Here is a 25,020-nt window from a genome sequence, read left to right as displayed (position 1 = left end):
AATATTAAAAATTGAACTGCCATTTGACCCAGTGATCCCACTTCTAGAAATATACCCCAAGAAGCCTGAAACACCAATCAGAAAGAATATATGTACCCCCATGTTCATAGCAGCACTATTTACAATAGCTAAGATCTGGAAACAGCCCAAGTGCCCATCAGTAGACGAATGGATAAAAAAGCAGTGGTACATGTACACAATGGAGTACTATGCAGCTGTAAGAAAGAAAGATCTCTTATCCTTTGAGACTACATGGAGGGACCTGGAAAGTATTATCCTAAGCGAAACAAGCCAAACATATCAAGACAAGTATCATATGATCTCTCTTATTTGTGGAATATAATGAACATAACAGTCTGAGGAACAAGGTAGTCCCAGAGATGTGGAAGTGGGGTACAGACTGACAATCCCCAGAAGAGGAGGTGGTGGGGGTGAGATAAACCACAGAACTTATATGCATGTATGCATGAACAATGGACATGGACAATAAAGCTGGGGACAGGGCGCGGAAGGAGGAGGAGGGGGAATGAGTGGGGGGAAAGGAGAAACATCTGTAACAAAAATAAATTAATTAATTTAAAAATAAATAAATAAATAAATAAAAAGATTTTTTAAAAAAAGACAGTGTTGTATCCCAGAAGAAATCGAAAAAAATCTGTTCCAACTCAGCACAGGTGATTGCTACAGAGTGAATATTTGTGTCCCCCTAAAATTCACATGTTGAAACCTAATCTCCAATGTGATGGTAGTAGGCAGTGGGGCCTTTGGGAGGTGGATTAGGTCATGAGGGTGTAGTTTTCTTGAATGGGGTGAGTGCCTTAAAAATGAGGCCCCAGAGACATTCCCCACCCTTCTGCCACAGGAGGTCACAAGGGCAGACAGCCGTCCTGAACTAGCAAGGGGCCCTCACTAGACACCAAATCTGCCTGATCTTGCACGTGCGGCCTTCAGAACTGTGAGAAATAAATGCCTGTCGTTTATAAGCCCCCAACCTGGGATGTTTTGTTATAGCAACCTGATTGGGCTGCGACAATGGTCAACAGTGCAAACGGGGGTTACGAATAAGAAATGAGCACAGGTTCTAGATGTGGAGATCAAGAGGTCAGTGGGACCTCGGGTAGAGCAGTCTCAGCAGGGAGTAGAGTCAGGTATGCATGACTCAATCCTTGTAGAGCTCCTAAGCCTCGACCTTGGCCTTCTTACAGCCCATCACAAGCCCCTTGCCTAACCAAGCAGAACCAGTCCCCACCTGCTGAGCTCAGCACGAGGTGAAGCTGTGTCTGCTCCAGTCGCTCACGGTCCACTGAGCCTACACCGGTCAAGCACTCAGACAGAGCAGAGGGCGCAGCGTGGGCTCTGAGTGGACGTGCCACAGAGCCATGCTAGACAACAGCCTTCCTAGACAACCACAAAGTTAAGCTCGGAGATGCAGGATTTCATCCTGCAATGCAGCACATTGAATTAAAATGTGCCACATGTCACCTTATTTTCTAAAATATATTTTCTCTAAATTTGCCTGACTTCTATGGCAATAAAATCATTTTGGCATGACACTGAGCTTACAGAAATGAAAATATAATCTAACAAAAATGACATTTTAGGAGCTTTAAGCCAAACAAATGCTGGAGAATGCCCTGTTTAAATTAAGTTGTCATGCTATTTAGCTTTATACACAGATTGAGCCGTGTCTCCGCAGAGGTTTGCACAGAGAAGCTGGTTTGAGAAGAGACAGAACAGGAGGTGAGGAAATGGAGGTGATGAAGAAGACCCACTGTTATGGGAATTTTGGAGATGAAATGAGATATGACACAGTGACGGGAGCAGAGGGAAGGAGCTACCAGGTGAAAAACATGAGGCTAAATGGAAGTCTGTACCCTGTCCCTGCGGCCCTCGGCCCCTCTCCCACCCCCACCTCACACCCGAAATGTGGCAGCCAGGCAATCCCTGGCAGGGATTGGAGAGTTCTCTGGAGCACACAAACTTAATCAGAGGAAAGACCTGCAGAAACTGACACTGGGAAGCTTCCAACAAAATGGCCCCATTGGCCCCAGGCTCACCCACAGGGATGCCCTCCTGCCAAGCTGCTGCCCACTCTGCTGGGCACAGCACTCCAATCAGCCTTTTGGTGCCTCGTCATGAACAGTGAATGGATGACTAAGGACTACCAGACACGTGCAGGAATTAACCCAGAACGAAACCTGATAACAGAAACAAAGACATGGAAAAACAGACAATACAAAGAGCAGAAGAACATTTCAAAAGAAAATAAAACTCCTATAATGTATCATCTGTAAGAGTCAAAAGAAGATATATCTACGAAATAAAAAAACAGGATGTGATTTTAAAATTAATACGAAGAGCTCTTGGAAGTTAAGGCTAGCTGAAACAAAATATTCAGTAAAAATGGTGAAAATAAAGTTGAGGAACTCTCCCATAAAGCAAGGAGGGAAAAAGAGATAAAACATAGGAGGGAAAAGATTAGGAAAATGATAATAACAGGAAGTTCAGACCAGGAACTCCAACATACAATTACTCAGAATTCAAGAAAACAATAAAAATTGTAAAACCATAGAAAACAAAGGAGAAGAAACTGTCAAAGGAATAATCGAAAATTTGAGATTAAAAGTGCTTGGGCCAATGAATAAAAATTTTCATTATGGAATTTGAGAACCTCAAGGGGAAAGGGAAGAACAGAAGCACTTTGAGGAGAAGAAAGAGTTACCCATCAAAAGCCGAAATCAGAATAGGGTCAAACTGCTGGATGCCGCTGAACACCCGCAGGTAGAGCAACAATGACTTCAAAATCCTAAGGGAAAATTATTTCCAGCCTGGACTTTCATCCACCACAGACAGAAGACAACGATTTGGCATCCAGACAATTGGGAGATCACGGAACGTAAGTCTCAGCGCCGTGGCTATGATTCAGGCCAGAGACGCTCCATCCAGAAGGACGGTGAGGAGGGGTCTCCAGGAGAAGACATAACATGAGGAGCACTGGGAAAAGTGCTCTTTATGGAAAGCTCACTAGAGAATTTCTTCAAAATAGTGGCAGAAACCTAGAAAATAAAGCCAACCAAAACAATAGACTGTAGTGGGTTGAATAGTTGCCCCAAAAGGTATGTCCACGCCATAACCGCAAGGACCTGCAGATGGAACCTCATTTGGGAAAAGGTCTTTGCAGATGTAATTGACTTAAGGATCTCAAGAGCGACCATCCTGGAGTGTCCAAGTTGGACTCTTTCCTATGACAATTATAAGGTACACAAGAGGAGAGAGCAGGAGAGAAGGCCATGTGAAGACAGAGGCAGGATTGAAGTGATGAGGCCACAAGCCAAGAAATGTGTGGGGCCACCAGGCACGGGAAGAGGCTCGGAAGGCGTCCACCCTGGCGCCCGGGCAGGGAGTGCGGCCCTGCCGACACCCCGATTGCAGAATGCTGGCCTCCAGAACTGGGAGGAAATACATGGCTGCCGTTTTACCCACTGAGTTTATGGTTTGTTAAGCATTCCTAGGACACATACACAGAGTCAGCTTAATTTCAGGAAAAGCTGAAAGATATACCAAAAGAAAGCCATCAGAGTACATAATTTAACTCAATAACAAACATTTTCATGTATATGTATTGTCTTAATTACACATAGAAATTAACTTTAAAAGAACAAATGACATAGGAAAAACTTTTAACATATATAACAAACATTGTCTAGCATTAATAAAAGCTAAGCCAGTATTTGTTTTATGTTGATTCAAATCATTAAAAAGTAAGACAACTTAAAAGAAAAATTGAAGACAAGTGGTAATAAAAACATAAATAAAATTATGTTAATTAATGGTTTAAGAAAACCAAATAAAAAGAAAAGGATCACCACTTTTGCCCATCACATGGCAGGAATTTAAAAGAATAAACAGCCCGGCTGGTGTGACTCAGTGGTTGAGTGTTGACCCATGCACCAAGAGGTTACCAGTTTGATTCCCGGTTGGGGCACATGCCCAGGTTGTGGGCCCAATCCCCAGTAGGGGATATGTAGGAGGCGGCCAATTGATGTTCTCTCTCACTGATGTTTCTCTCCCTCTCCCTCTCCCTTCCTCTCTCTCTAAATTCAATAAAGAAAAATAAAATAAAATAAAATAATAAAATGAAATAAAATAAAACAATAAATATATTCATTGTTATCCAGGTATAGGAAATCAATAACGCTTATATACTTTCAGGACTTCAGAATGAAGCTGTTCAGAGTCTCTAAGGACAAGAGGGCCCTGAAATTCATCAAGAAAAGGGTGGGGACACACATCAGTGTCAAGACAAGAGAGAGGAGCTGAACAATGTCCTCACAGCCAGGAGGAAGGCAGCAGTCAAGGAGAACTGAGCCCCATCCCCTCTGTGTGTAATAAAACCCGTTCAGAAAAAGTATATATACACATAGAGTTCTTAAAACTCAACAATAAAAAATAAATAAAAATAAAAATGGGCAAAAAATATGAACTAACACCTCACCAAAGATGATATGCAGAAGTCAAAGAAGCAGATGAAAAGATGATCAGTATCAAATGTCATCAGGGACTCTCAAAGGAAAACAATGAGGTACCACTATGCAGCTAGGAAAATGGCTAAAATCCAGGAAACAGACAATAGTAAATACTGAAGATGTGGAACAAGAACTCTCATTTGCTGCTGATGGGAAAGCAAAATGGTACCAAACCACTTTGGAAGACAGTTTGCAGGTTTCTTACAAAGACAAAAGCACAGCCTTACCATACGGTCCAGCAATCATGCTCCTCAGTATTTGAATGGGTTAAGTTACATCCTCACAAATTCACACACACAAATGTTTATAGAGATTTTATTCATAATCACCCAAAACTGGAAGCAATGAAATGTCCTTCAACTGGTGAGTGGATTAAAAAAAAACAACTGTAGTACAGCGATAGAATGGAATATTATTCAGTGATAAAAAAAAAAAAAAGAAGAAAAGAAATGAGCCATCAAGCGATGAAAAGCCACAGAGAAAACTTGAATGCATATTTTTTAGTGAAAGAAACCAGTCTGAAAAGGCTGCATATTATATGGTTCCAACTCTGTGACACTCTGGAAAAGGCAAAACTACAGAGACAGTAAAAAGATCAGTTGTTGCCAGTTCAAGGTTGGGGGAGGGGGATGAACAGGTGGAGCACAGGGGATTTTTAAGGCAATAAAACTGTTCTATCTAGTATGATGATGGATACATGTCATTATAAATATGTCAAAACTCACAGAACTATACAACATAAAGGGTCAATCCTACTTTAAATGATCAACTACAGTTAATGATAATGTGTCACTCTTGGTTCATCACTTGTAACAAATGTATCCCACTAAGGCAAGATGTTATAATGCGGAAACTGTGTAGGGGAGGGAGAGAGGAAGCATGTGGGAAACTCTGAACTCTCTGCTCAATTTCCTGTAAACCTAACACTGCTCTAAAAACTAAAGGCTATTAATTTTGCTTTAAAGTAGCACTAATCAATAGGAGGAAAGTAGAAATAAAATAATATAGCCACCCATAATCTCAGCAGAAAGACAATCGCCGTGAGCACATAGGCATAGTTCCTTCCAGTCTTTTTTCAAATGTCTATGTATATATCATTTTTTTTTTTAAAGGAGTCAAAGTCATTCTGCTAAATCCATTCTGAAGGTTTATGATCTAGTTTTAGTTGGATTTTTAACCGCAAAGAAAGTAGCCCCATATAAAACATCGGTGATACCAAAAACAGATTATAGAGGGGCTAGTTGCTATGGGAATGATTGAAAATAAAATTCATTTCACACTACACCCTACTAATGTACTGACCAGAAGGAAGAAGAAATATTTGGAGTAACAGAAATGCAGCCAAGAAAAGTTCTAATCAAGAAGAAGGAAAACACATCAGCCTAGTGAAGTTTCAAAGCGTCCAGAGCATCTCCCTGTAATGTAACTACTCGTGCCCACAGAGATGGGGGGAGCACCTAGGAAGCAGAGACACAGGTAGACTCGCTCCTTCACTGACAGCCTGATAGCCAAGCAGGCAGCAGGTCTTCCTCAGGATGTGGCTTTCTCTACAGGCTGGTGCAGGGCCAGGGTAATAAGCATCCTTCCTCCCATGGAGATGCTCCAAATACTTAGCAAGCTGCAGGACCCAGGCTTTGGGGGGTCCGTCTGAACACTGCATCGCCCCTTAGCACTGGAGTGGGGTCTGGGGCCCCTTCTGTACATACATGCTGGGTCACAGGCTGTCTGGAGGTCCTGGGGGAGGGACCAGGATGCCAGAGCCACCGGTGGGGGCACTCAGGGAGCTCAGGGGAGTGACTATTTTCCAAAAGAAGAATTTTAATGTATGAAGAAATGATAAGACTGGATCAGGGCATCATTGCAACTACACTCTGACCTTTGTTCAATCAACACTTTTTTTAAATTCCTCACCTGAGAATATTTTTCTACTTATTATCAGCTAGAGTGGGAGGGAGGGAAAGAGAGAGAGACAGAGAGAAACACTGTTGTGATAGAGCCACATCGACTGGTTGCCTCCTACACGACCCTGACCAGGGCTGAGGACCCAACCACAACCAAGGTACGTGCCCTTGACCGGAATCGAACTTGTGACTCATTGGTCTGCGGGCCGACGCTCAAACCGCTAAGCCAAACTGGCCAGGGCCAATCAACACTTTTATGAAAGACAAGCCTGTACACAACACACGCCGGGGGCAGCGGAAAAGCGGCGCTGCTGTCATGAAAAGAGAGCCAGTAGCATGAAGACGGGCCCTGCTGCTCACCGCAGGGAACAACTGAGCTTTGGAGTCCCACAGATCTAGTTTCATTCCCAGCTCCGCCATGCATTACCACGAATTATATGAGCTCTGAGCTCCAGTGTCCTCATCTGTAAAATGGGTACAATGTTCCCTCATGAGGTTATGGCGAGGACTGCAACACATTAGCCACGTGAGGTGCTAACAAGATGCCTGGCCCATGACGGCTCAGTCAAACGCAGCTGCCGGCACCGCCACCATTAGAGGCGATTGTGCTCAGACCAGTTTCTCTTGTTCCCTTTTAACACAGCTGGTGGCCCCCTCCCCCTTTCCTGGTCCACATTCCAGTGCAGCTGCCTGGTCACTCCTGCCATATACAAACAGACCCGGAGTGTGAACCGTCAGGCAGTTAACCCTCTTCGGCAGCATCCTAGGAACAGCTCTGCACTCTGCACAGAAAGACTTTTGAAGCCAAACCAACTCAAATCACAAAGCTACAAAGTTATGGGTAATACTTTCTCACTCAAAGCACAAGGATTTAGGATGAGCGTTGCCCAGCATCCCCAAGACTGAGGAAGCCCAGGGTCAGAGCAGTGACCCGCTGATCACCACTACATAACACGGTTTCCCAGTGGTGCAGAGTGTTTCTGGCTGTTCATTTCGTCTTTAAACTTAGTTAACTGATTCGTATATTTACTTTGAAATAAATTTGTAACAAACAGAATGATAGGTAATCAAACCTATATCTGCCTCCATCTCCCAAAAATGACAATTGTTAACACTTGTTATATTTGCATCAAATCCTTTTAAATGATTTTTTAAGTATGACAGATACAGTTAAAGTCCATTTTCTTCCCTACGTCCAGATCTATTTCTTGCCCACTCCCCTAATCACCATTATGAATTTGATGTTTATCTGTCCAGTTTGATTGTATTGTCTTATCTAAATTTCCTGGGATTTATAATAGAAAGAAAAAAAAGCACATGGAAAATGTGCTAAGTGAAAGTGTCTATGTGAGGAGGGGCTTTCAGGCCCCTGAGGCTGCACCAAGACCCCCACCCACTCACTGCCCGAGAACAGCGCACACTCGTAGGTGGAGCACAGAGCCGGGTCATCCTGCAGACTCACATCTATAAACTTCGAGCAAGCAGTGCAGACCCTGCAAGGCCAGCTACTGAACTCCCAAGGCTTACCTGGATCCAGGTGTGTGAAAGAGCCCACCACAAAGTCCAGCGTGGACACGGCCAGCAGGAGCAGCAGCAGCAGCTGCAGGCGGATGATCCACTTGACACCTGCCAGGTTAATCCCCAGCAAGCCCAGAAGCACGGCAACGGAAATGCCTCGCACGGCCCAGATGTTCCTGAGGCTCAGCAGGTCTGAGATGGACTCGGCGAAGCCGGTGATGTACATGGCGCCTGCAACACACTGACAGGCAATGCTAGGTAGGAAGACTCAGCCAGAGAGAAGGGCATCGGGGCCCTGGCCAGAGCTGCCTGGCACTGAGGGCCCGCTCACCCCTGTCAGCATGGGGCCTGGGGACCAGCACAGGGTTAAATGACCCATCCGCCCGAACCCTGCTCAGCCCCAGTTCTTCTCATCTACCTCTCCACCATCATCCAGAGAGGGGACCGAATAGCCACCCCAAGCCTAGAGCTGGCTGTCAGGAACTAAAATGGAAAGACAAGGGGATTCTGGACCAAAGACGCCGTTGGACTTCTCTGAGCTATTCAAGAACTAAACAGAGAACGACACCAAACAGGGGTCCCATCCTCGGAAGGGCACTGAAGCAGACCCCAGTTTGTTCTCCATTTTTCTGTAGGTCACTATTATTTTTTTAAAATGGTCTGAAACTTGAAAATAAGGGGAAAAAGTGGGCAGCACACCCTTTCAATGTCACATGGAACAAAGGCTACCCAAGGATTAGGCTCTACTATTTAGGTTCTATCTACTTACTTCTGCCCATTGTTTACTAATGAGTAAATAAATTAAATGTCCTAGAATTCACAGTTACAGGTTAACTTATGGGTTGTTTTCTTTCCAGCAGTGATGTAAGGAACTCTGTCCAGTGGGCCAGACCACCCACAAGATTAGGGCCCACTGTCCTGAGACACTGATCAGTTCTGTGTCTAGCCCAGAACTTACCCTAAACACTTATTTATGAAGTTGTAGCCTAACTACTAATTTATGGACTTTCTCTGTGTTCACCGAGGATCCATGCCCAGCAATTCGCCTGCTCTTTAACATCTTATTGGCTCCTCCAATCATTAAATAAGTTAAATGAAATCTTTCACACATGTTTATTTTATATTTGCCTGAGAGTCATAATTTTACCTTTTAAAAAATATTTGCAACACAATTTTAAGTAAATATTTAAAAATGACAGCAGCCTCACTTTCTTCTTCTTCTTTTTTTAATCCTCCCCCTAGGATATTTTTCCATTTATCTTCAGATAGAGTGAAGGGAGGGGAGGGAGAGGGAGAGAGAGAGAAACATTGATGTGAGAGAGACACATCGATTGGTTGTCTCCCACATGACCCCGACCAGGGGGCCAGGGACAAACCGCAACCGAGGTATGTGCCCTTGACCAGAATTGAACCCGCAACTCTTTGGTCCACAGGTTGACGTTCCAACTATTGAGCCAAACTGGCCAGGGCACCAGCCTCACTTTCCATAATTCTTTAGCCTCCTTGTCTCATCAGGTTCCCCCATCACCACCCCTAGCTGCTCCCCCCACTGGAGCTCTGCTCTGGCTGTTCTCACAGACGAATTTTCCCCGGGCCTCCACCTGGATCCTCCTTCTTCCTGAAGCCTTCCTCGTCCCACGTTCTGGATGAACATGATGCTTACTACTGGGGCCATACAATTAAATACCTGGGGCCATATTCTGTTATATAATGCATATAAGTTTTTCTCTCCTGGCACCACCAAGAATGCAAACATCTTTAAAAACAAAAAATTTTAAGCTGATTGCACCTCTTAAAATCCCCTGCGCTTGCTAAGTATGTTGCAAGCATTCAATAAATATTTTGTAATATGTTTACTGTATAAAAAGTACATTGGGTGCCCAAGCCGGTTTGGCTTAGCGGTTAGAGCTGGACCAGAGAGGCCCGGGTTCGGTTCCCGCTAAGCCAAGAGCATGTACCTCGGTGGCAGTTTGTCCCCGGCCCCTGGGGACATATGGGTGGCAACCACTCGATGTGTCTCTCTCACACTGATGTTTCTCTCTCTCTCTTCCCTCTCTCCTTCCCACTCTATCTCAAGATAAATGCAAAAATGTCCTCGGGTGAGGATTAAAAGAAAAAAGTACATTGGGAAGCAGGCATCATTAAGTTCTGGCCTTTTATACAATTTCTGTGTTTGCGGGGAGATCACAAGGAAGGCGCCGCTCCTCACTGAGGCTGGTTCACTGTGCAACCAGACGGAACATCACTGCCAGCGGTCTCCAGATTACACTGGGCACTTCTGTCTCTACTTGGTAAAGGGGGAGGCCCGATAAAAGTGGTGGAAATACAATCATCTCTGACAGGGAGACAGATGAGATGAGAGACAGACCGACAGACAGATGATAGATCGATGTTTTCCTGCATTCACCTCAGAACTCAAACTTACTCTTGACTAAGTACCAAGAGTGTGATGGGGATAATGAGGCTATGTCATCAGTTTGGGGCGGGCAGGTCAACAGAACTCCACGGTCAGCTGTATCAGAAGTTAAAGAACAAGCGATAAACGTGGTAATGATGGTATCTGCTCAGGCATCTCCTCCCCAGGCATCCTAGACTCTGCCGTGCAGAGGAGGGCGCTGGGGCTCGAACATGACCGCCGGCCTCTGGAGCTCCCGACCGATTGCCTCTTTCTGCAGCTGGAGAGCAGCATTTGCTCCCGAGAAGTGGCCCAAGCAGGACACACTGCCTTTGCTGCCAGAAACTCCAGTACAGCCCCTCGCTCAGTTTTACACCGAAACCACTGTTTAGCCCAGAGACGCCAGTACCAGAAGAAAGGGCCTGCGGATGCATGAGGGAGAGCGGTGGTCAGGAGCGCAGACCGTGAAACCAGACAAGGCCAGATCCTGGGGCGTAATAAAAGGAAATACGAAATTAATGAAAAAGAAGAGAAAAATAACAAAAGGACACAGTGAGCAAAAGCTGGTCTTTTAAAAGATCAACAAAATACATAAATCCTTGGCAGTCTGATTAAGAAAAAACACAAAGATACAGACTATTAAGAAGGAGAAAAGGAGTAAACCTCCCCTCCCAGAAGAGAGTAGGAGAATGTAGAGAATATGAATGAGCCAGACACTAGGGCACATTCACATCACACAATACCAAGGAGCCAGTTACAAAGCACGGGTTTCAATGGACCTAGTGGGATGGCCATGACTTACTGTCAAGTAGAAGGTTCAGCCACGGAGCAGGGCACGAGCGTGTCCCCACTTCCATAAAGACAAGCAGCACTTCAAACACCCGTGAGCGTGTGCAGATGAGCACAGGGAAGGTGCCAGGAGAGAACACGAGGTGTTCACACGGCTACCTCAGGAGTGTGAGGGAAACTCACTTGTTCTTTACTTTATCTCCAATGTATTAACTGGTTACAAGGAATATCATTTTGTAATTGTGTTTTCTTTATTGATTTTAGGGAGAGGAAGTGAGAGGGACAGAGAGACAGAAACATCGATGAGAGAGAACATCAACTGGCTGCCTCCTACATGCCCCCCACGGGGGATCAGGCCCACAACCTGGGCATGTGCCCTGACCGGGAATTGAACTGGTGACCTTTTGGTGCATGGGTTGATGCTCAACCACTGAGCCACACCAGCCGGGCTCATTTTGTAATTTTAAAATAGTTTTACAAAGAGAAAATAAAAACAAACATATTAAGAGCACTATTCTGTTTATGCAACAACTACATCTAGGTACATACAACACAGTGCATCCACGTGGAGAAAAGCAGCCCAGGACCCGGCTCCGGCTCCCAGGGCCCAGCTCCCAGCCAGCAAACGCAGGGCTGGCTGAGCTCCGCCTCCCCTGGGGGAGGGGGGGTGGCATCCACCACTAGCACTTCCCCCGGCCATCCACCCACCCCGAGGTGATCTACTTCCAAACATGACCCCTCCACTTCGTTGGAAAACATCCCTGTTGGTTTGTTTAATGGATAAACATCCCCAGAGTTTATTATATTTTTTAAGTATTTTTATCTCCTCTTAACATTTATAATCACAGACATTCCTTTTCCTTTTTCATTTTCTACAGAGAAACTTCTCCTCTGGCACAGGAATCGGGGGTGGGGAGGGTGCCATCCACCATTTTAAAGAGAGATGGTGACCAATCTTCAGGGTATAAAACCTCCCTTCCAGGGTATTTCTTTTAGGAAAACTGTACCTTCACAACCATAGACAGTTTTCATCTTGAGCACCTGCCTAGAAGACCAGGGCTGCCCCTCCACAAGCCTCCCCTTCCGACACAAATCCCTGGCTTAAGGTTCGAGTTGGTTGACTCTGTGTCCTGCGTGGGTGTTCTCTCTCATCATGAAAACCCCAGGCTTTTAAAAGCTCTCCATTCCTCTGCTGCTTTTGCAGAGTCCAGCACAGAGCATGGGAGCCATTCGCAGATGCTTAGGACATAACAGTACAGGCTGAAGCTGCATATCTGGTGTCCAGGGCAAGCAGCCCCCCAAAGCCCTCATGTCCACCAAGGTGAGTGGGGCAGGGAGTAAGGAGGGGCTTCAGTTCACCACCTCTTCCTCTGGCCAAGGGCCCTGGGCCCACACAGCAGGCCTGCCACCAAGGCCTCAGAGAGATGAGGGGGGAGGGTTTCGGAGGATGCAGGGCCATGAAAATTTTTTGCAAGGTTTAAAAATCATTATTTGGCCCTGGCCAGTTTGGCTCAGCAGTTAGAGCATCGGCCTGCAGTCCAGAGAGATCCGGGCTCGGTTCCCTCTAAGGGCATGTACCTCGGTTGCAGTTTGTCCCCAGCCCTGGTTGGTCATGCGGGTGGCAGCCACTCAATGTGTCCCTTTCACGTCGATGTTTCTCTCCTCCTCTCTCTCCCTCCCACTCTATCTGAACAAAAAATGGAAAAATGTCCTCGGGTGAGGATAACAAAAATAAATAAATAAATAAAACAAATCATTATTTGAAGTATTTATATCTTCTGCATTTTGATGTTGTAGGGCAAGGGTTGGCAAACGTCTCCCCCCTGGCCAAATCCTGCTTACTGCCTGTTTTAGAAATCAAGTCTTATTGGAACACAGCTACGCCCATTTCTTCATATTGTCTATGGCTGGGATTGCACTACAATAGCAGAATCGAGCAGTTGTGACAGAGACATATGAGTCACAAAAACTAAAATATGTACTAGCTGGCCCTTTACAGAAGCCGCTGGCTGACCCTTGCTCTAAGGCCAACAGGCCACCTGCTCTGGCTGTCACTAAAAATCAACGATTCTGAGAGCAAGTATGCCTTGAAGTGAGGGCATGAGGGGTTCATAAGAGTTATTATTTCTTCTTCCAAACTCCAGAAGAAAAAAGATCTCAAATCAATGACCTGATCTTCTACCTTAAGGAACTGAAAACGAAGAGCAAACTAAACTCAAAGCACAAGGAAGAAGAAAATATAAAGATTGAACCAGAAATGAATGAGGTAGAGGCCAGAAAAACAATAGAGAAGATTATCGAAACCCAAACTTGCTTCTTTGCAGACAAATCTTTAATGGACTGGCCAAGTGAAACAGAGAGAAGACTCAGAGAGTTGAAATCAGGCAGGAGAGGAGGACTTGACTACCGATCTTACAAAAACAGAAGAATTATAAGGGAGTCTATGAACATGCATGTCAATAAGTTAAATGGACAAATTCCTAGAAAGACACAAACTACCAAAGCAGACTCAAGAAGACAGAAAATCAGGATGTGCCTATGTAAGAGAAAGAACTTGTAATCAAACACTTCCTACAAACAAAAACCTAGGACCGATGGTTTTACCTCTAAATTCTACCAAATGTTTAAAGGATTAACACCAATCCTTCATATACTCTTCCAAAAAATAGAAGCGGTAACAACTCCTAGTTCATTCCAGGAGGCCAGTATTGCCCCGATAGCAAAATGAAACGGACACCACAAGAAAATGACAAACCAATATCCTTCATAAATATACATGCAAAAATCCTCAACGAAATGGTAGCGATGTGAGTCCAGCAGCACATGGAAAGCGTTCTGCAGAAGCCACCCCTGCTCAGAGCCCACCTCGGGCAGCGGCGGGTGAGCAGAGGCGCAGGGACACGACCAGAGGGGCAGAGCTGTTTCTGACAGAGGCCCCAGGGAAAGACGGCAACGCCAGCCGGGAAGGGATGTGATGGCTACTCTGACACTACTTGCCAGTGGTCAGAAAACATCTTTTTTGTGAACATCTTTTCTCCCCAGTCAGCCGCTTACGGGAGAATGGACGGCCTAGCGCTCTGGGTGGCGGGTCCTTCCCACTGGTCAGCGCGGGTCCCGTCTGCGGCATCTGCTGCAAGGGGCAAGCTTGTGTTTACTCGGGGAGGGAGAAAAATGAGGACTGCTGGTGTTTGTCCATCTGCAGCCTGCGTGGCTATAAAATAGCAGAAAAATAAAAACTCAATATATAAATGCCAGGGTAATACGATGAACTGTATTACTCACCTCCCAATCCACTATGCTCAAAGATCTTTCCCCACGCCCTGGTCGAGACGGTAGAGTAGGTGCACGCTGTGCGCACCCGTCCCAGAACCACCTGGAATGTGCGGCTGAAGTACAGGACAGCCGTCCCTGAGGACCGCTGCAGTCTCGCCGAACAGAAGTCCTGTAACTAAGGCTATAAAGAAGCAGCCATGTTGAGACTGGTAGAAGGGGCAGGGACACGGAACCGACTAGTCCCACGTGCATGTGTGGCTGTTTAAAATGGGGGTATCTCAGCTGCAGAGGTCCCCGCTGAGGAGCCAGCCCCAGCCCCGGCTCCCCAGCCCAGGGTTCCAGTGCCAGAAACAGAAGTCCCCATAACTTCTGGCTGTGAAAACCAGCGGGGATTGTGGCTGAGTGAGCCAGAGGGCTTCTGGAGTCCTGGGTGTTCCTCTTAAAGGGCCCATGCACGGACTTCTGACTCACTGGCTCTGAGCCCCAACTCTGGGGCAGCAGCTCAGAAGGTACCAGGGACACACAGGGAAGACCTGAATTGTCTGGCTTCAGGGTGAGGGCTGGAGGGGCAGCTTTGCCTCAGACAGAAGTGCTGGCAGAAGCCATTGTTCCCTTCCTGAGCCCTCCCCCTGCAAGGACAGGTGGGCACCGTCTCTGAGTCTCCATCAACCTGGCTCACACGGTTCACCTGCCCTGGGGATGCCCCGAGACTCCGCCCCACCGAACTTTCAGGCCCACTCAAGCATTTCCAGTGGCTTTTCCATACAAACAACCTGTCTTTTTTTTTGAATCCTCACCCAAGGATATTTTTCTACTTATCTCCAGATAGAGGGAGAGAGAGAGAAACATCGACGTGAGAGGGACACATCAGCTGGTTGCCTCCCACACGACCCCAACCAGGGCCGGAGACAAACCACAACCGAGGTACGTGCCCCTGACCAGAACTGAATTCACAACTCTTTGGTCCGCAGGCCGACACTCTAACTGCTGAGCCAAACCGGCCAGGGCCAAACAGCCTGTCTTGGTTTATACTGTCAACTTTCCTAAAATCTCTCAAAGGTTCACAAACCCCAAACAAGCAGCCCCACACCTTTTGCTAAGTGGCTCCAAGCCTGGCGCTAGTGGCAGCCAGCCTCAATTCACAGCTTAGCTTTTCCTAGGCACCTCCAAGCCCAGCACAAGTAGTAACCACCTGCAGATCACTAAAAGAGAGCAAAGAACTATTTGAAGAAATAATGACAGAAAACTTCATTTACCTGGTGAAGGAAATAGATATATAAGTCCAGGAAATGCAGAGAATCCCAAACAAGATGACACAAAGACACATCATAATTAAAATGGCAAAGGTTAAAGACAAAGAATCTTAAAAGCAGCAAGAGAATAGCAATGAGTTACCTACAACGGAGCTCCCATAAAACCATCAGCTGATTTCTCAACAGAAACTTTGCAGGCCAAAAGGGATTAGCACGAAATATCCAAAGTGATGAACAGCAAGGACCTATAGCCAAGATTACTCTATCCAGCAAGGCAATCATTTAGAATCAAAGGACAGATAAAGAGCTTCCCAGACAAGAAAAAGCTTAAGGAGTTCATCACCACCAAACCTATTACAAAAAATGTTAAAGGGTCTTCTGTAAGAAAAAGACAACAAAAAAAGATAAAAAACATGAATAATAAAATGGCAATAACTACATACTTATCAATAATTACTTTTAATGTAAATGGAGTAAATGCTCCAATCAAAAGACATGGTGGTTGAATGAATAAGAAAACAAGACCTATACATGTTCTGCCTACAAGAGATTCACTTCAAATAGAAAGACATACAGACTGAAAGTAAAAGGATGGAAAAGAATATTTCATGCAAATGGAAGCCAAAAGAAAGCTGGAGTAGCTATACTTATGTCAAACTAAACAGACTTTAAAGCAAAGTCTATAACAAGAGACAAAAAAAAACCCAGCACCCTGGCCAGTTTGGCTCAGCGGTTAGTGGACCAGAGAGTCCTGGGTTTGGTTCCCACTAAGGGCATGTACCTCGGTTGCAGTTTGTTCCCGGCCCCGGTTGGGGTCGTGTGGGTGGCAGCCTGTTGATGTATCTCTTTCACATCGATGTTTCTCTCTCTCTCTTCACCCCTCTCTCCCTCCTGCTCTATCTGAAGATAAATGCAAAAATGTCCTCGGGTGAGGATTTAAAAAAAAAAAGGACCCAGCAATTCCATTTCTGGGTATTTACCCAAAGAAACTCAAAACACTAATTAAAAAAGACATATGCACCCTGATCAGTGTGGCTCAGTTGGTTGGAACATTGTCCTATACACTAAAAGTGGTGGGTTTGATTCCCAGTCAGGGCACATACCCAGATTGTGGGTTTGATCCCCAGTCAGGGCACATGCGGGAGGCAGCCAGTTGATATTTCTGTCTCACGTGAATGCTTCTCTTTCTCTCTTCCTCTAAGATTAATTTTTTAAAAAGACATATGCATCCCTATGCTCATTGCAGTATTGTTTTATAATAGCCAAGAGATGAAAGCAACCTAAGTGTCCATCAATAGACAAATGGATAAAGAAATGATACATATATTCAATGGAATATTACTCAGCCATAAAAAAGAGTGAATCTTGCCATCTGCAATAACATGGATGGACCTAAAGGGTATTATACTAAGTAAAATAAATCAGACAGAGAAAGACTCCATATGATTTTATACCATATAATTTCACTTATATGTAGAATCTAAAAAACAAAATAAACAAATCAGAAACAAACTCATAGATACAGAGAACATGTTGATGGTTGACAGATAGGAGAGGGGTTGGATGGATGGGTAAAAAAAAGGGAAGGGATTAAAATGTACAAATTGCCAGTTATTAAAAACAGTCACAAGGAGTAAAGTACAGCATAGGGAATACAGTCAATAATGTTTTAATAACTCTGTATGGTGTCAGATGGCTACTAGACTTATGCAAGTAATCACTTTGTAAGTTATATAAATGTCTACTCAGCATGTTGTACACCTGAAACTAATGTAATATTGTATGTTAACTGTAATTAAAAAAATAAAAAATTATTTAAAAATAAATTAATTCTTCACAGAACTAGAACAAATACTTCAAAAGTTTACATGGAACCAAAAAGACCTCGAATAACAACAGCAATCTTGAAAAAGAAGAACAAAGTAGGAGGGATAACATTACCAGATTTCAGTTTATACTACAAAGCCACTATAATCAAAACAGCCTCGTACTGGCACAAGAATAGGCATATAGACCAGTGGAATAGAACAGAGAACCCAGAAATGGACCAAGGCAATACGCTCAATTAATATGTGACAAAGGTGGCAAAAGCATACAGTGGAGTAAAGACAGCCTCTTTAATAAATGGTGTTGAGAAAATTGGACAGCTACATGCAAAAAAATGAAACTGGACTATCAACTCACACCATATACAAGAATAAAGTCAGAATGGATAAAAGACTTAAATGTGACTCATGAATCCATAAAAATCCTAAATGAAACAGTAGGCAACAAATTTCAGACATCATAATAGCAGAATTTTCACTGATATATCACCTAAGACTCATAAAGGAGAAAATGAACACATGGGACTACATCGAACTCTAAAACTTCTGCACAGCAAAAGATACAGTGATCCAAATGGAAATGTAACACACTGTATGGGAGAACATAATTGCCAATGATATATCAGATAAGGGGTTAATTTCCAACACATATAGAGTGCTCATACAACTCAGCAAAAGGAAGACAAAGAACCCAATTAAATAATGGACAGTGGAACTAAATAGACACCTCTCCAATCAGGACATACAAATAGCTAAGAGAGATATGAGGAAATGCTCAACATCACTAATCATCAGAGAGATGCAAATTAAAACAGCCATGAGGTATCACCTCACACCTGTCAGAATGGCCGCCATCAACAAATCATCAAACAACAAGTGTTGGCGAGGGTGTGGAGAAAAGGGGACTCTAGTCCACTGCTGGTGGGAATGCAGACTGGTGCAGCCACTATGGAAAACACTATGGTGTTACCTCAAAAAATTAAAAATTGAACTTCCATTTGACCCAGTGATCCCCCTTCTAGGAATATACCCTAAGAAGCCTGAAACACCAATCAGAAAAAATATATGTACCCCCATGTTCATAGCAGCACTATTTACAATAGCTATTATCTGGAAACAGCCCAAATTTCCATCAGTAGACGAATGGATAAGAAAGCTGTGGTACATATACACAATGGAGTACTATGCAGCTGTAAGAAAGAAAGATCTTTTATCCTTTGAGACAACATGGAGGGACCTGAAAAGTGTGCTAAGTGAAACAAGCCAAACAGCGAAAGACAAGTATTATATGATCTCACTTATTTGTGGAATATAATGAACATAACAGTTGGAGCAATGAGGTAGTCCCAGAGACATGGAAGTGGGGTACAGACTGACAATCCCCAGAACATGGGGTGGTGGAGGAGAGATAAACCACAGAACTTATATGCATGTATGCATGAACAATGGACATGGACAACAAAGCTGGGGACGGCGTGGAGAAAGGGAGGGGGGAATCATTAGGACAAAAAGGAGAAACATCTGTAACAAAAATAAATAAATTAATAAAAAGAAGTAGATTCCTAATAGTGATCAAAAATAAATAAATAAATAAAAATGACAACGAAAAACAAAAAGATCTTTCTCCAGTAAAGGCAAGTGGTTTTTAAGAGTGCAGTGACACTCTGTGTGACTTCCATGCATCTGTCCTACACACACACACACAACTTTGTGCTATTGGAGAATCAGATGTATTTATGCTAAAATACCCTGCCCCTGCTGCTTAAAAAAAAAACAAAAAAACAAAAAAACCAATGCTTTCTTTGAAGAGACTCTTGTAGTCTTACTTAGACAAATTCTTTTCATTAAGCTGTTTTTTCAACCACCCACCGCCCCTTGCACAACCATAAAAGCCATTTCTGGCTCAGAAGTGCCGACAAAGAGCTGCTTCCTAATGTGTGCACTTGTTTCCTCTGTCTTAGGCCACCGTCCCGGGGTTTCAGCTAAGTAAGCCTCAGTATTTCTCCCCACTTGCCGGCTTTCCTCAAGCCTTGGCCACCCTGGTGACGCAGCCTCCTCATTAGTATTCTCTTTCTCAGGCCGGCGCCACACAGGGGCCTCCAGCCTGCTGGCCAGGCCTTCAAGCTATCAGTGCGCCTACAGCTCCAGCTCATTTGAGAAGTGCCTGCTTCTAGGAAAGTCCTCTGGCACAGGCAACATATTCCCTCTTCAGCACAAAAGCCCCCCAGGAACCAGGCCACTCGGCTGCTACCTGGGCTCCGGCTACTGTCATGCACTCACCTCCCTAGAACAGGCAGCAAGAAAGCTTCCAGCCCAGGCCCTGCCTCCCTGCTCACATCAGGACTCCAGGAGGAAGGACTGATGGAGAGGAGGGAGAGCTGAGGGCCTCCCTGCTCACATCAGGACTCCAGGAGGCAGGACTGGCGGAGAGGAGGGAGAGCTGAGGGCCTCCCTGCTCACATCAGGACTCCAGGAGGAAGGACTGATGGAGAGGAGGGAGAGCTGAGGGCCTCCCCGGTCACATCAGGACTCCAGGAGGCAGGACTGATGGAGAGGAGGGAGAGCTGAGGGCCTCCCTGCTCACATCAGGACTCCAGGAGGCAGGACTGATGGAGAGGAGGGAGAGCTGAGGGCCTCCCTGCTCACATCAGGACTCCAGGAGGCAGGACTGGCGGAGAGGAGGGAGAGCTGAGGGCCTCCCTGCTCACATCAGGACTCCAGGAGGAAGGACTGATGGAGAGGAGGGAGAGCTGAGGGCCTCCCTGCTCACATCAGGACTCCAGGAGGCAGGACTGATGGAGAGGAGGGAGAGCTGAGGGCCTCCCTGCTCACATCAGGACTCCAGGAGGCAGGACTGAGAGAGGAGGGAGAGCTGAGGGCCTCCCTGCTCACATCAGGACTCCAGGAGGAGGGCTGGCGGAGAGGAGGGAGAGCTAAGTGTCAGGGCCTAGGCAGTGGGCTGAGCTGCCTCTGAGCTCCCTCTCAGAGCCCCAGTCGTACCTTCTACAAAATGGGGGCCGTTGTCCACCCTTGCCTCTCCCAAGGTCAAATGAGAACATGGACGAGAAGATGGTGGCAAACGGTCGGCACAGGAAACGATCCCACACCTGCTGGAGACCTCGGGACTCAGTCCCCCTGCCCCTGCAGCCCGGCTCACCTGTCCAAACACGTAGAGCAGCCCAATCGTGCCTCCGGTCTGCCCACCCAGGACCGAGGAGATCATGGAGTAGACGCCACCACTGCCAACGCCACAGTGCTCCCCGACACCAATGCCAGACAGCACGGTGACGAGGGCCACCAGGATGACGAATGACACCAGAAACATGCCCATGAGCACTCCTGTGTTCCCCTGCAGTGGGACAAGGAGAAGGCCAGGGGTTAGGAGAAGGAGGACCCGCCAGGTCAGCCCCTCCCAGGAGCACTGACCAGCTCCCCCTACACCCCCAGAGGCGGGACAACTGGAAAAGGACAATGGTAGCACCACAGGGGTAAGGCCTGGCAGAGTGCAGATGAAGGGAAAGGTCCCTGCTTCAAATTCTTCAGTGACTTCCCATCCCCCACAGGATCACGGCAAAGCTACTTACTAACACGCTGATGAGGCCCCTTCTCTGTCTGCTCTCCACCTCCCAGTCCCCCCAAGCACTCTGTGCCCCCGCCACCCCGCCCATGCGGGTCCCCTGCCTGGAAGGCATTTCCTGCTCAAGTCCTCGCCAGGTTCACTGCACCGTGTCCTCAGACTCCGTGCTCAGGAGTTTCCTCCCCCAGGAAGACGTCCTGCACCCTCCTCCCGGCTCCTCCAGCACCTCGACCTCCAGCATCACACGGGGTCTGTCTCCAAGTCGGCCTCACCTCTGGGCTGCGAGCACCAGGGGGGCAGGATTACATTTATTCAGTTTCTCACATTGCTGACTTTATATATATATATATATATCCTCACCCGAGGACATTTTTCCATTTATTGTTCAGAAAGAGTGGGAGGGAGAGAGAGGAAGAGAGAGAGAGAGAAACATCGATGTGAAAGGGACACATCGAGTGGCTGCCAACTGCACGACCAGCCAGGGCCGGGGACAAACTACAACCGAGGTACATGCCCTTAGTGGGAACCAAACCCAGGTCTCTCTGGACTGCAGGCTGATGCTCTAACCGCTGAGCCAATCCGGCCAGGGCTATATTTTTAATGAAAGTATATAATTACTATTTTCCCTTTTGTATGCGCTGTTAAATGGTCGGTATGTGATAATAAAACATCCTGTACCAATCTTTAAGTTTTCATACCCAAACTACCACTTTAACATTTTCCAAATTAGAAGTATGCCGACAAATTATTCTTTAGCGTTAATATTGTCTATTTTAAAACCATTTTGGCATGACCTCTACTTGCTCTAATTTTATGCCATCTCCTAGAAACTCGGCCTTATTTTTGGCATTTCACATTTGCCTTTTTCCCCCGTGACCAAATATGATTTTTCAGGTGAAACTAATGGCAGAACTAAAAACCAGATCACTTTAGGGCGAAAGGACAGGTCTGTGTAGCAGGAGCCTCAAAGGCAGCCCCGGTGACCCCACCCACACTCGAGCCTTGGATGTAAAAAGACTGTGGCTTCCCCTCGGGCCTTGCTCACTCTCATTGTTGCTCAGGCTGCTGGCCCTGGGGAGGTGGCTGCATGGAATGAGCAACTCTGTGAAGGGGCCCAGTGACAAGGCCTGTCAACAACTATGCAAGTGACCTTGGACTCCAGGGTCCTGCCCCAGGAAGGCCTCCAGATGAGACTGCGGCCCTGACTAACAGCTCAACTACGACTCCATGACAGACTGAGCAGAGGCACCAGCTCCTGACCCACTGAAACTACAAGAGGACATACTCATTGCTCTAAGCGGCGAACTGATGGGCTAGTTAGTTAGGCAGCAAAAGATAATGAATACAACCGGTACTTTCACTTTGGGAACAGAACTGACACCTCTGAATAGCCATTTCTCCAAAAAAAAAAAAAAAAAAAAAAATAGCCCAGTGAGAGGGTTCGGAGGAGGCCCTTAAAAATCAGAACAGAGAAAGGTTACCCTTCCTCCTCCCACCATTCCATAGCCACCCCTGCAGGAAGCAGAGCCCGTGGCCCAGGCTGGCGCTGGCCAGGCCTTCTCTGCCGATGCTCAGCTGATGGGCCTCCCTGGGACAAGGCTGGAGAGGTGCTGGGCACCCAGGAGGCCCTCAGAAAGGGCAAAGACAGAGGTCGATCCCAGAAACCCGAGACTGTCGCCAGGATGACAAGTCTGATCAGGAGACTGTGTTTTTGTCATTGGGAGTCCCTGTAGGCTTGGGGCAGGGAGTGTTGTGAAGGGCATGAATTCTTTTTTTAAAATTTTTTTTCTTTATTGATTTGAGAGAGAGAGAGAGAGAGATAGAAGCATCCTTGAGAGAGAACATTGATCGGCCGCCTCCTACAGGGCATAAATTCTTAGCATCCACACCAGAGAGGTTGCCCTAAGCTTTCCACATGTTAGTAAAGGAAAAATACGACCCACACTGGATATGGCTAAGGCTGAACCTGGGCCAAGGGCTTTTTAAAAGGATGCTTCTACTTTATTTTTAATTCTCACCATTACAAGTATTGGATTCTGCAAGATCATAGTTAAAACTCTGTGGTATGAAATATCAGTTTATATACACATAAAAGCTAAATTTTAAAAGTTCAATTTTTGTCTGGCGCGTGGCTCACTGGTTGAGTGTCAACCCTGCACCAAGAGGTTGCCGGTTCGATTTCCAATCAGGACACATGCCCAGGTCATGGGCCCAATCCCCAGTAGGGGGCATGCAGGAGGCGGCCGATCGATGTTCTCTCTATTTGATGCTTCTATCTCTCTATCTCCCTTCCTCTGTCTCTCTCTCTCTAACACCAATAAAGAAAAAAATTCAATTTTAGGCTCTCTGATACTAAATTAAAATGTATATGAACATGTGAAGTATGAAACTTGAAAAACCTAAATGAGTCCTAGCCAAGTTGCTAAGTGGTTAGAGCATCGGCCCTGGGACCTAAGGGTTGAGGGTTCGATTCCCAGTCAAGGGCACATACCTGGGTTGCAGATTCAATCCCTGGTCCCAGTTGAGATCATGCAGGAGGCAACCAATTGATGTGTCTCTCTCACATCAATGTTTCTCCCTCTCTCCCTCCCTTCCACTCTATCTAAAAATTAATGGAAAAACATCCTCGAGTGAGGATTAAGTAACAACAACGAAAAAAACTAAATGATAAAAACTTGAGGTAGTTAAGTATTCATTGATATGTTTGTTGCCTTTACTATAGACAGTATATATACAGTAATTAAGTATATATACAGTACATATACAGTAATTAAGAATGCAGCTATTTTTGAGTCTACAAGTCAGATGCTATCAAGCAAACTGCCATGTAATCCTTTTAAATATTTAACTCAATAACAAATTGGAAAATTCAGTAAAATGTAATTTTCCAAATGTTCTTAGCAAGAATTATCAGCAGCATCCTCCAGTTATAAAACAGTTGGATAATCTGTTTACTCCAAATGAGTAAGACAGCAATGAGAGGCTCTGATCTTTCATGGACTCTTAGCTCAGGGAGCAGGACACGAGCTGAGGATGATCTGGCCTAACCCAGGCCTCCTGAGGCGACTAAGAACCCCATACACCCCACTACAGGGAAGCTTTAATCTCCTGGGATTTGCCTATGTAATGGTTAATTTTATGTATCAACCTGGCTAAACTATAGTGACTGGTCATTTGGTCAAATGCTTTGGTCTAGATGTTGCTATAAATGTATTTTTAAGAGATAATTAACATTTCCAATCAGTTGACTTTGAGGAGATTTCCCTCCATAACATGGGTAGGCCTCACCAATCAGCCGAAGGCCTTGAGAGCAAAGACTAGGGTTTCCCAAAGAAGGAGTTCTGTCTCCAGACTGCGACATAGACTTTCTGCCTGAGTTTCGGCCTTTGCACTCAAGCCTGCAGCATCACTTCTCAGTTAAATCTTGCTTGTCCTACCGATTTTGGACTTGCCAGTCCTCACAGTCATGTGAGCCAACTCCTTAAAATAAATCTCTCTCTCTCTCTCTCCTCATATACAGAGTTAGTTGTATGGTTTCTCTGGAGAACCCTGACTAATGCATTCCACACCTTGAATGGCCCCTCTCTCTCTCACCTGTCCAGTCCAACTCCCCTTCCAACACCTGCTGCAGCCCCACCTCCTGCAGGAAGCTTCCCTGGACACCTCCGCAAGCATACATTCACAGCTTGTCCCGCTCTCGAGAGATGTGATGCTGCTTCCAGAACTCTCTTGGGTTCCTGATGTAAAATCTAACCACCATGGCTGTTAAACTCACCAGGGAGAGGGATGGGGTCTTAGGTTTTGTAATCCAATTGGGATGTAGTGGTGCTTGGCACACACTGGGTGCTCATCAGTGATTCCCAATAGGCTGTTCTTTTGTTCTGAGCAGCCTGTTGAGTTTACCGACGTCCCCGGAGAAGGCACTGCATGAAGGGCTGCAGACCTGCTCCAGACACACCTCT

General features: G+C 45.7%; 1 protein-coding gene across 1 annotated transcript in view; it reads right to left on the bottom strand.

Moving 5' to 3' along the window:
* The window catches only part of SLC12A8 (solute carrier family 12 member 8), a 133,961-nt gene that overhangs the window by 88,166 nt on the left and 20,775 nt on the right, over nt 1-25,020 (bottom strand). The window contains exons 4-5 of the mRNA XM_036243201.1: nt 20,639-20,830; nt 7,955-8,186 (exon numbers count right to left, since the gene is read on the bottom strand). Of these exons, the coding sequence (XP_036099094.1) occupies nt 7,955-8,186; nt 20,639-20,830 (424 nt within the window). The remainder of the gene's footprint in view (nt 1-7,954; nt 8,187-20,638; nt 20,831-25,020) is intronic.

Source organism: Molossus molossus, unplaced genomic scaffold (assembly GCF_014108415.1).
Source record: "Molossus molossus isolate mMolMol1 unplaced genomic scaffold, mMolMol1.p scaffold_m16_p_5, whole genome shotgun sequence".
NCBI classification, from domain to species: domain Eukaryota; kingdom Metazoa; phylum Chordata; class Mammalia; order Chiroptera; family Molossidae; genus Molossus; species Molossus molossus.
This window is presented reverse-complemented; position numbering and strand designations above follow the sequence as displayed.